Source organism: Saccoglossus kowalevskii, chromosome 20 (assembly GCF_978046115.1).
Source record: "Saccoglossus kowalevskii chromosome 20, keSacKowa6.1, whole genome shotgun sequence".
Lineage (NCBI taxonomy): Eukaryota > Metazoa > Hemichordata > Enteropneusta > Harrimaniidae > Saccoglossus > Saccoglossus kowalevskii.
The window spans coordinates 7,406,846-7,419,707 of record NC_140660.1 but is presented as its reverse complement, the minus strand read 5'-3'; the positions used below and the strand labels follow the sequence as shown (position 1 = coordinate 7,419,707).

Sequence of the window (12,862 nt, the reverse complement as noted above, 5' to 3'; positions counted from 1 at the left end):
GGATGCTAGCCCTGCATACAGTGCAGTGCTGTGTGTACGGGGACGCGTTTGGTTGATAGACACAGCCCGGCGTACCTCCATAGACTGTATGCAGGACTACCTAGATCCATGATACGATACAATATAGCACAACAATGAAAAACGATGCTTTTTTTTACATGAGGTAAATAATTTCCGCATAACTACGGGAGTCTCGCCACACTTGCACAAACTTGTCCTGTCCTTGTCCTTCGACAATGTCGGCACATTCGTAGCCTGTCACCCCCATGGATCGAATGGTATTGTCCTATTGTTAAACGCTAACCAAAATTAGTAAACAACATGGCGGACTAGACTCGCCGGAATGCCCGGGTGTCGATCATAAAAAGTGTTAGCTGCTCGAATTCGCCACTCTGTTTCAAAATTTTAGCATAAACGAATATTATACAGTACAAGGATTGCTGCCGCTGCCTCACGCGTTAGGTATTCCCCCTGTTCGCTTCCGTGCGTACCCGGACACTCCCACGCGTGTCCGCACGTTAAGTAGTAGGACCGCCGCTCGACAAAGTCGACAGCAGAGCAAAAAAAGTGCAGATAAATTAGGGCAGGGAAGTGGTGGTGAAAAGGTTAAATCATGAGTTGGTAATGACCCCAGGTATTTCCTACTGGCTCACATATACACATTACGGTTATTCAAGCGATAATCGTGTACACGTAGTAATGTTGCTATAGAATCCATAAATCATTTCATTGTACATGTATCATTGGTCGATAGTTATGATGCAAGGTATTTCCTCCCAGCTCCATGGCACATATGTTGGTTATTCGAGCAGTAACCTCAGAGTAATGTTGCTAAAAAAAAAACACACTGTAAAATACTTTATTTTAACTATTTTCACTGAAGAGATGATATACTTTTTTCCCTATATTTTACATTCAACTCGCCAAAAATCAGTAAAAATAATTTCTATACGAAACACCAAAAATATATTTTCAACGAAAATTAATTCCAGCTGAAATAAAGTATTTAACAGTAAGTATTTTGGATAACGATCACGGTATTTCCCCTACACACATATTGTGGTTATTCAAGCATTTACTTCAGAGTAAGGTTGCTAAAAAACACATATCTCATTTTATTTGATCATTGATTGATAACGATCACGGTATTTCCTTCAGACAACCCCTACACACATATTGCGGTTATTCAAGCAATAACCTCATAACAACGTTGCCAAAAAACCTACATCAACACACAATAACTCATTTAAATGTTTAACAAACACTGCAGAGACCTGACCTCATTCTCGGGTCCACGAGGACAACCAGGACACGACCCACAAAATAAACAATAACCTGGCTGAATCAGCAGATACACTGGTATCTGGTAATCAAAGTCCACTGATGGGAAGCAATAAATGATAACATATTTTGAAGTGTATATATCATAAAAAATTCACTGAGGCCATAAAGTCCTTGTCGTAGTACCTTCAAAATATATCCAGAAAAGTCATTCAAAATTTCAATTACTGTAAAATATTTTATTTTTCCTTGCAAATTTATTTTCCCTGAAAGGAATAATTCAGTGAAAAATAAAATCCAGCGAATACACCTTTTTTTCCTATGTTTTACATTCAAATTGTCAAAAATCAGTGAAAATATATCGCACACAAAACATCGTTTGGAATTAATTTTCGTTATTTTCGCTGAAAGAATGATTCAGTGAAAATAAAATCCACCGATATACCGTTGTTCCAATATTTCAACTCGTCAAAAATCAGTGAAAATATATTGCATACAAAACATTCAAAAAGTCTTGTCAGCGAAAATTAATTCCAGCTAAAATAAAGTATTTTACAGTATGCAGATAAGCATTCAACCTTGTTTCGTGATTAAAAAAATAATCAGGTCCAATCTTTTGGATTTTGCTTTTAGTGGCTTCATTGTAAAATAAACTTTTTGTTTTTCAAATTTTTTTTTTTTAGTTTTTGTAAGTCAACAAAATAATTATGTTGTTATACATATTCATACTGATTTTCATAAATATATTTTGTACTGCCATGCATTCACTGGTTTTCATGTACATACGGCTTCATTACAAATTTTGATTCTCAGTCGTAAAAACCACCTGTTTAATGAGACCAATGACCGCCCTTCTTTCATTTAGGTCAAATGAATGTGTGTGTAAAGGCCAAAATGATGACAGACTCATGATTGCGTGTATTTTAAACTAGCCGACATTTTTAATTACATCTAGGCCGACAAATAAAAACACCTGTTGACACATTTTTCATTTAACTGAGATATTATCATTTTTTTTTTTATTCAAAATTAATTGATTAAAGTAGAAGCTTACTCATAAATGCGAATACCGGGAATTTATTCATTTTGCCATAAATTGCAGTCCCGAGCATTATAAGGGTATCAATTTAAAAAAGTTTTCGCGAAAAATGGTTGTATTTTAGTGGATAGTTGTCATTTTGTCAGTATTATAATGCTTTTACCATAGGTTCCTATGACAGAGATATTATGCAATATCTCAAATTTTAGGCTGGTGACATAAATTGTAAATGACAGGCTACTTTTAGTTGTCCTGAATTATTTGAAAAATCTGGGTTTTAATGTCAAAAAATGCCTTTTTTTTAATGTGCTCTACGGAATTCTTATTATTATTTTAAAAATAGCAAGTTTCTCAAATATGTCACTATAATGCACAAAAGAATGCCTATTTTATGATCCATGGGACAATAGCCTCATGATTTTACATAATAAACCAATAATAATGTTTATTCAAATTTTTTCAAAAATTAAGCTTTTACTACCATTTCCTCTTTTCATCACAAATTCAAAAAATAGTCCTGTTAATAGTCTGCACATTCCTTGAGAAGATTGGAGGGGGGGGGGGGGCTTTGTCACAAGACGTTCTACGTTGCTAAAATACGCAAGACTGTACCATGTATTTCTATGGGTTCTGCGCGAGCTGCTGTGGAACGCCGGTCGAAGAGTCGGTGAAAACAGCTAAAGTCGAGAAAACAGTACAAACTCAACTTTAAAGCAATCCCGAACAACCAAATTGATTGAGCCGGTGAAAACAGCTAAATTCAAGAAAACAACACAAACCCAACTTTGAAAATCCACAAGTTACAAACATAACAAGTTTAATTACCAAGGAAATTAAGGCCAACAACATTGTTCATTCAACCTGATATTAGTGAATCCCATTTTCACTTAGGATTCTTACAAAATCAGTACTGTCAAAGAAGACCTTGTAATAAAAAAAACTTACCAGCTCTGTACCAACTGTACAGACGGCATCTGTAGCAATGTATCTGGTAGCAAGTTGATCTCTTTCATAATATTAGCTATTCTGACTGGTAATTCCTGTCGTAGAAATAGAAAAGATTTCTCTGTGTTGCCATCCTTCTTACCTGTAAGAAAAAAACAGAGTAATAAATGTACAATTCTTTACAGTAAGGCCAGACTTTTATTATCCCTTGTTTCGCGAACCCGCCGAATGAACAGGAGCCGAAAATTAAATAAAAATATAATTTTATTATATAATATAATTTCTCGCGCCCGCCGACTTGTAAGCGCAAAAAAATGCTAAAAAAATATTATTTTTATCTTCATTATTTTACCGCTCACAGCATAACAAATCCAAGTTGCATTTTCGTGGGAGTATTATGATAAAAGTACCGAAGTCTCATGCAGATGAGAAACAAGGTTATAGATGGAAAGAAATTTTATTGCATTTCTTCTCTCCAATCAATAATCTCACTTATAATTCTTTGAGAATCACACAAATCTAGTGGGAAAAAAGAATTAATTTTTTTTTTTTTTCGCCCTCCTCAAAAAAATTGCCTTATAAAAACTCGCAAAACAAGGAATAAAAAAAGTCTGGCCTAAAGTATATAGTGATGTTGAAAACAACAGGTAGATGGTCAAAATGTACTCCTAACAAAATACCCGCTAGTTAAATACCTCAAATGTTAGACTGACTCAACCATGGCAATTTTATTGTTTTATATACTGGGTTAAATTTTTTTAAGAGTGAATTTGTGGAATCTTGGTTGATGTCAAATTTTCTTGACTGGTCTATTCTATAACACGTAGCTACCACCATGTTGTCATGGTAGTAACAATGCTAATGAAAACATGGTTTTAAGTTTCCAACCAATGAGAAGACAGCTTTTTATCTGACCGCTAATACACAACCCTGACACACATACGACCCCGACGTGTAGAATTCTTTGCTCAAGTATACACGCCTATTTTCTTTTTTAATATTTTTTTGGGAAGTGTTCCATAACATCTCCACATATCCTGAATAAGGAACAGCAAGAATTTTGCAATACGATGAAGGTAAAGTCTGAGCATAATTAAACAATTTTACTGTGTCTATCAATTTATTTTGTACATATTGTAGTGATCTGTATACATTGTATTAATATGCTAATTAGGTGTACACCTGGTTATGCCATAACATCTGGTATATGCCGATATAAGAAGAAATGTAATTCAATAAATTGTTGTTCGTATTCTACAAGCCTTGGTAGTGTGTTTGTGTCTTGTCATTGTACTGTGCTATGTGTGTGTTTAACACCACAGGTCTACACCAGAATACCACACACGTAACCAGTAATATGGTCACTTGATTGGCTGACAATAAATCTACATTACATCCAAATCTGAGCTATTGGCTTTGTGTAGCAAAATGGCCCAAAGCTTGAAATTACTGCCCGCCCGTACACCCAGCACAGGTAACTATTTAGTCGAGCTGGTGATAATTTCAAGTTACTAGCCCTATGGTCAGGTAAGAAAATAAATAAAATATTACTTTTTACAAAAATCACAAAATGTCCACGTATGTATTATCGTTGTCAAAATTATGTACCGGTAGCTAGAGATTTAATGCAACCGTTTTGACACATGCAACATGTGAAATCTGTTATTATTGACGGCAGTGATACTCAGTGGAAAATAAGATTTTATGGAACAGCAAAGGAAACTAACAGCCAACTGGTGAGTTCCTCTGCGGATAGCCACAATCTATTCACGGTTGACTAGCCGCAAATCACTTAGTCATGAGGATTAGCTAACCATTTGATATTTTAATTTGGACACCAAGCGAAAAGAGATGGTTGCACACCCAGAAAAATGACTGATTACAACAAAAACAAAATTCGAGCGGCAAATCACGCGATTGGCCAAACGCTATACATTGCATCTAAACAATGACGTACAAAATGTAATCGTAATATATCTAACATAAACTAAGATGTGTGTGGGTTCCATCGATAGTTATATATACAACTTTAAATTTACAATTAATGTATTGAGATTTTCAATCCCTGTAGACTATCTTGCATACTGATGCAGAAAGAAATCAGGATACAATTTGTCTGTATTTAATTTCCCCCCTTGTCATATCATCATAATTACAGTGAATTGTGGAGAGAATTAAAATAAGTTTTAATGGTCAACCCACGCAAATATTAGGATGCAAATCTAGTCGCGCAAATCTAGTCAAAACATTGACCTTTTCAACTCACTGGGGAACTCGGTAAACATATTTTTTTAAATGATACACATGATAATCTGAAGCGAGATAATAACAAGCAATCAAATTGAATACAAATGAAAAACTGGGCTGTGTCCGAGATTGACATTTTACCTTCAATGTCATAAACACAATCAGCTACAGTGACTGCATTTTCACTTTACTGGATTTTTGACACGTTTTTTTTTTTTTTTTTTATCTGGATTTCATGAATATAGAACCACATTAAAATCCTAGAAAGTTTAGAAAGAGCTTCTGTATTGGATGCATAATAAAAGTTAATTAAAAATTTGAGATTGTGCCAAGTTTCATTGAAATGTGATGTTTAGTACGGTACTGTAAAATCTGTATTAGAAGCCATGGCTTCTATTAAAATGGTACAATACAACAGAGAGGATGAAACTAAAAAAACTAAATTACACAATCAGTGGTTGTTATCAAGTTTATTTTCCAGTACAGGACATCATTGGAATACTGGCCAGTGTCACCTCTGGATTCGTACACATTGGTTACTGTGAAATACTTTATTTTTGCTTGGAATTAATTTTCGCCTTTTTTCGCTGAAGGGATGATTCAGTGAAAATAAAATTCAGCAAATATACCATTTTTCCTATATTTTACGTTCAACTCGTCAAAAAACAGTGACAATAAATTCCATACAGAACACCTAAAAAGTCTTTTCAGCAAAAATTAATTCTAGCTAAAATAAAGTATTTAACAGTAACAACCACTTTAATTTCACAAGAAATAAATTGTCTCAAACTTGCAAGTCAGTTCGTAATATCGAACATTTATCTGCTCTCAAAAAAACAACAGGGACGGTAAAAAAAAAAAAAAAAACACCTGGTTGTCCACATAAAAATGTAGCTGTCCAATAATATTTAATGATTTTTTTATCTAAACAAATATTACAAATTACTGGTATACTATACTTTTTCCTGCCACGATGTTTAAACTAACTTGATTAATGGCCTATAAGGTTTGCAAATTAGGATTTATTCTCAATCATGTACAACCAGACCAACTTGTTCTACGTGTAGCTATTTTGCATAATAACGATTATCAAATATTAACTACTATATATCAACCATGATGTACTACAAAGTTTGTACGTACACCATAAGAATATGTCACGAAAATGTCGCATATTACAAACAGACATGCGCACCACTGTACCATGTATTCCTATGGACTCTGCCCAACCTACTGTGGAACGCTGGACGAAGAGCCCGTGAAAATAGCTAAAGTCAAGAAAACATCACAATCTCAACTTTGAAGCTATGTACATGTTTGCACATGTAGGGATAATCTTGCATACAACTAGCCTTAGGTACAGTTTTCTGAGAGTATTTGACCTTTGTTTTCACTGTGATGGTTGCCATGCCAATGAAAATGCCTGGATTCCCCCCCACCCCCCACCCCTGAGAATAGAGACCTTCACCTCATGGAGAGTGAACAAAATACAGAAAAACACCATCAAGTGTGAAATGACTATTACCGGTAAATAAATTACTTTCTTAAATAATTTGAAAGTAATGGAATTAATTTCCACAGAAAGCTGTTTGATTTATACTCCATTATTGTCAGTGAATTTATTTTCAATTCATGACACATGACATTGACCTTGTTTGCATATAACCATTGATGCTGCAATTGACAATGACCTCCTATTCTAACAATGCTAAAAAGGCCAAAGACAAGAACAAATCTGCTTGCAGTAATGTAAATGTAAAATAAAATATAGGAAAAATGGTATATTGGCTGGATTTTATTTTCACTAAATCATCCTTGTAGTGAAAACAAATTCCAAATGAAAATAACAAAATATTATTTTATTTCCGTATTTTTTTTTTCCTTTCTACATTTCTATCAGAATTATTTACGAATAATTACCACCAATTGTAAGTTAGACATAGTAGCAGTTGAGTTATGTTCTGGTCGCACACTTCCTATGGGAAAAAGTATTTCTATAGAATATGATAAATTCAGGAAATACAAATAGAATAATTTGCATGAAATAAAGTTTCAGTTTCATACAAAATATGCACAGACAGGGTTATCAACAGTTATTTTTTTTAACCTTGACCTCACCGAAGTTTGTTTCTAAACTTGTTCTCCACCAGTTCTTTTCATCACAAATAGTCCCATTTAAAGTATGCACTTTCCTTCAGAAAAGTGGAACAAAACTTGCCAAATTTTTGGAATAAAAACAGAAATTGACTTAAATTGTGTCTGTTGGCTCAAAAATTGGAGTTCATTTCTAGAAATATTGAAGAATATACGAGAAAAACAAGAAGAAAAATGTGGACGAGAAAATCTGGTGGTGAGAAAGTTAATGGTCCATTACCTCACCTCAACTATTACTATCACTACTATTACTACTACTATAAATGCAGGTAAAATTTGCTAAATTAAATCTATGTGAACATGTATAATAATAATAATAAAACTCATCGTTTCCGTGACAAATTTGTGAAATTAAAACACACATATGCACAAAAATCAAAATAGTGAAATTAAATGTCAGTGAAAATAAATGGTTTCACAGTATTTACATATAGTACAAAGCAAGACATTTTGTTACTGTAGAATACTTTATTTTCACTTGGAATTTATTTTCGCTATTTTCGCTGAAGGGATGATTCCGTGAAAATAAAATCCAGCGAATATACTTTTTTTTTTCTATATTTCACATTAAACTCATCAAAAATCAGTGAAAATAAATTCCATACAAAACGCCCAAAAAGCCTTTTCAGTGAAAATTAATTCCAGCGAAAATAAAGTATTCCACAGTATTTGGATTCATGACAGTTTTATAGTTTCATTTCTGATTTGTATGCAATTATTTAGACATTTAACTCATCTTTCATTTAACCTTAGTTCCTACTGTCATATGTTCAAACAAAAAATAACTACTGTGGAATACTTTATTTTCGCTGGAATTTATTTTCGCTGAAAAGGCTTTTTGGGCGTTTTGCTTGGAATTCATTTTCACTGATTTTGGATGAGATTAATGTGAAATATAGGGAAAAATGTATATTCGCTGGATTTTATTTTCACGGAATCATCCCTTCAGCGAAAATAGCGAAAATAAATTCCAAGCGAAAATAAAGTATTCTACAGTATAGTCTAATTTGACCTACTGGTAGTGTTTTTAATTTAAATGTAAATTACATGTGATGACCATTTAGACATGTGTCAACTGTTTTTTGGAATGAAAAGAAATGGCCGTATTGATAAGAACATGTTTGAAATGGATGTGTGAGAAAATGTTATACATTTACATGCACCATTTTTTTTTATTTTATTTTTTTTTTATGATCAAAATAAGTCATAATTATAATTTATAATTATTTGAATGAAATCAAAATGTTTTTTTAACAAAATTAAGTTAATACTACTGTAAATACTGAAGTTGAATGTGTTGCTGAGAAGGATATTTACTGTAGGTAAATTGGAGGTTTTTAAGAAAGGACAAATCCAGCTGATACCCAGCTTGCAGGTTAATTTAAGTTATGTTTGGACTGTACTGCCAGGACGTATATGCCAATGATACCGGTAATATCATATATTCTCTATTAACCTTTTAACCACAAGACTTTCTCGCCCAAATGTTTTTTTCTTATATTCTTCAATATTTCAGGAAATGAATCCTAATTTTGAAGCCAACAGACACAATTTGAGTAATTTTTTTGGTTTTTACTCAAAATATACTATAAACGACACCATTTTGTGAATTTGTGAACTGGTGGTGAAAAGGTTGAATGTAACATGCTTTTCATGTTTTCTTTTATTTTTCTATATATCTTTTTCTTCGTTGCAGCAGTTTACATTACCTATTTTTGCAAAGTTTTTGAATTTTTATAAAATCACATTCAAAGCCTGAAAAAATTTTGTCATTTTTTTCTCAAATACCAGTATGGTCAAAAAAACGCTTACAGTTAGGCAGTAAACCAAATAGGGTAGGTCAGGTTATAAAAACACAATTTTTTTTTTCTTGGCCTATCAAATGTTATTTTTATTGTATGCTAGGACAATATTGGCTTATTTTGATCAGACACATCTCATTTATGGAAGCTCATGCACTACAGTTATTTAACGAATACAGTCAAAAACATATAGCTAGAGATGTACCGGTATTATTTCTTGAATAATTTACTTTCTTTTTGTTCTACTTTGAGTCTATTTTAGCAAAGCCCTGGTTGTAGAATATAGAGCCCTAGATGGCATCCTGACCTCTATAGTTCAAAGGTCATTGATAAGTCAACTCCATCAATATACCGGTAAGACTGAATGTAGATGTACCTAAATATCTATAAGGGATAAGCTCCTGAAAAATTTAGCACGCTGGGGAAATTATTTTTATGAACAAAAGATAATAGACAGGCAGTGGCTCTAACCCAAGTTAATGGGCACACTGTAATGGTTTGATTTTTTCATAGATCATGATTGCACCCGGGGGCAAAATTAGTTATGCCTATCATCCCTCTTTGGAACAGGATTCCTCCAACCAGACTGGTCCCTGTGCCAGTTTTTCCACTTTTCCCCCAGATATAGCCCAGCTTCCAGACATCAGTCTCTAGGTCCCATCGCAAGGTGTTTCTCGGACGGCCCAGTTTTCTCTGCGAGTTCCATTTCAGTGCTGCCCTTGTGATGTTTTGGACTGGTTGACGTAGGGTATGTCCCAGCCAGTGCCAGTGTCTCTCATTCTATGGACTGCTGACTCCAGGGGCAAAGGAAAGAATTAATTGTGTTCCAGATTGAACTCAGAACTCAAACTTTCATTTTATGAAAATTAGCTTTCATTTATTTTATTATTTTTTAATTAGCAAGCTCTACTAACAAAATCATTTTTTTTTTTTATTTTTTTTTTTGATGTAGAAAATGACTAGATCTTAACTTTTGTGAAATCCTCCATAATGAATACCCATAGTAACAGCAATTGAGTCATACACTTACATGATTGTGATAAAAATAACCCTATTAATTTAAAATACAGAGAATTAGGGGGGAGGGAAAATACTTCATGCCTACCCACTATTTTGTTAGCAGTTACTTAAAACACAGAATAATCTTTCCATGGTCTTATAGAAAAGAAGCTCCAACACCAATACTTCAGAATTGTGGGAACAAAATTTAGATTATTTATCATAACAATAAACACAGTTTGAGGTGATTATCATTTTCTACAGTTCCAGGGGAGAACACCAATCATATTTTTAAATTACATACTTATGAATCAATGTAAAGAAGTATGGGACAGTTTGAGGGCGATCAATAATATTTCCTCCAATCACAGACCAGTTTGAAGTGGTATTGAATGCAAACTATACAGCAAGATAGTGCATCTCCTTTAATTAATTTAACACCATTGTTTTCAAGACAGAATTTTTGTTAGCACAATTGAGCAATTAAAGTCATCATGCTAAATGTGTACTAACGAGTTTCACACATACAGTGTATGTGTAACAGGATGCTCTGTGACATAAATGAATTAAGTTGAAAGATCTGCAGTAATTTGTTTGATTTAGTTTAAAATTTTCAAGTGACTTTTGACTTGAGCTTTTTACACACACAAAAAAAACAGAAATAAAAACAAATTTATTACACCGATATCAATAAGTCAATTAACTAGGTCACATTAACCTAATATCACAAGTGAATAGTACTCATCATTAATATTAGATAAGCTGATAACCATTGAAGGGAGGCATTGCAATGAAATCAACATTGTACAGGTAACAGACAGAGATAAAGATCAGTGACAAGTGACCTGGCTGAAAGACAATTGACCAGTTGCCCACATGCAGTGTGAAAATGAATTTCATCTCTATAAAATTAGACAATCTATATTAAGAAATATTTCTACTGCATATATTAATTAAATTCAGATAATGATGTGGAACTCGAAATAACTGTGCCCTTCACCTTGGATTTAGTAAGTTCATGACCTTGTCTTCTGAGTTTTGTAATATTCCACGTAGATTAAAAAAGTAAAAACTGTCAATTATTATTATTTAGCATTTGTAATAAAATGTAATGAACAATTATCAATCAGGAGAACATAAAGTAATATTTCTTAAATTCTAGTACCGGTTAATTATTAGGCGAGCTTATTTTTCGCATACTTTGCTGCGCAGTGTTAAAAAAAAAACCTGTGAATTTTTAAAGTAAATCGTCAATACTACATTATGATCCTACACGGTACGACTAAAAACCAGCAATTAAACAGTAACATATTACGCGTTTATTACCGGTACATACTAGTAATGTATATCATTATCAATCGCATCACGAGACTCAGTGTAATACCGCATACACAACACACGGTAAAAACATAAACATGACCCCAGCTGCTACGCGCGTCTGATTGTATTATTACTGATCATAATATTCAATTTACTGAATTATTGATATTTTACGCTTCCAAATACAGTATAGTTTTAACTATTTAAAACGGTGGCTGAATAATTGTGATTTCTTACCGAAGTCTAGGAACTGTTGGATTGACAGCGGAGATGGAGAAAAGCGTGAATAGTGGTCCATGCGAGCAGGAAGGCTCTTGAGCGACCCGTATAAGCATCGTATAAGCTTGACCATGTTGATGGATTAACTAAAAAGTCTTGTAGATTTGTAGAGAAGAGTCTATCTTATTGGTTGCGTGTTCAGTAATGATAAGTAGAGCCTAGTGTTCATGCCAATAACGGGAGATATTCGCGGAGAGAGAATAGCCTGAGTGATTGCGTGGACGGCTTGCAGACTGAATGTTGTTGTTGTTTTGCACGTACACCGCCTACGTCACACAACCGCCGAAGTCCGGCCGGTGTTATTATCAATATAAAACTAGATGATGATTACGAGCTTTGGTGTCGTTGTTCGGGTCTTCGGGTGTTGTTTTTTTTTTCTCCACACCGATGCAATTATATAATTTTTACAAAAAACTGCACAACTTCTTAGTCATAACAGTCAGTTCTGCAATGATATTCGATGGCTTCGTTCGATGATGCCAGTTGTATTCGCAGTTCCACCCTAAATTCTGCAACCGGAGACGACAATTTGATAAAATCGCGTTTCCTTGATGGAAAAAACACAGTCTATGATGTGCAACTTAGCGGTATTATGGATTATACTCGTGTGAATGCAGACAATAACAGCTTCACCGAACTCCACAGTCAGTTGAGTTGAAAGCGTAGTTTTCCGTGACGTCATGGAAATTTATATCCAACGCCCTCAATGGTAAACTCGGGAAAACGCCTCCAACACACCCACAATATTGACCAATCAACATTCGGAGTTCTAATTTGTATTTCTTTCTTTTGTTGA

The 12,862-nt window shown here is 33.8% G+C and overlaps 1 protein-coding gene across 1 annotated transcript in view; it reads right to left on the bottom strand.

Moving 5' to 3' along the window:
- LOC100375387 (pyruvate dehydrogenase (acetyl-transferring) kinase isozyme 2, mitochondrial-like) overlaps positions 1-12,773 on the bottom strand; it is a 31,688-nt gene extending 18,915 nt beyond the window's left edge. Inside the window, exons 1-2 of the mRNA XM_085494536.1 lie at positions 12,025-12,773; positions 3,266-3,407 (exon numbers count right to left, since the gene is read on the bottom strand). Of these exons, the coding sequence (XP_085350662.1) occupies positions 3,266-3,407; positions 12,025-12,139 (257 nt within the window). The 5' untranslated portion in view covers positions 12,140-12,773. The remainder of the gene's footprint in view (positions 1-3,265; positions 3,408-12,024) is intronic.
- Positions 12,774-12,862: the final 89 nt, after the last annotated feature.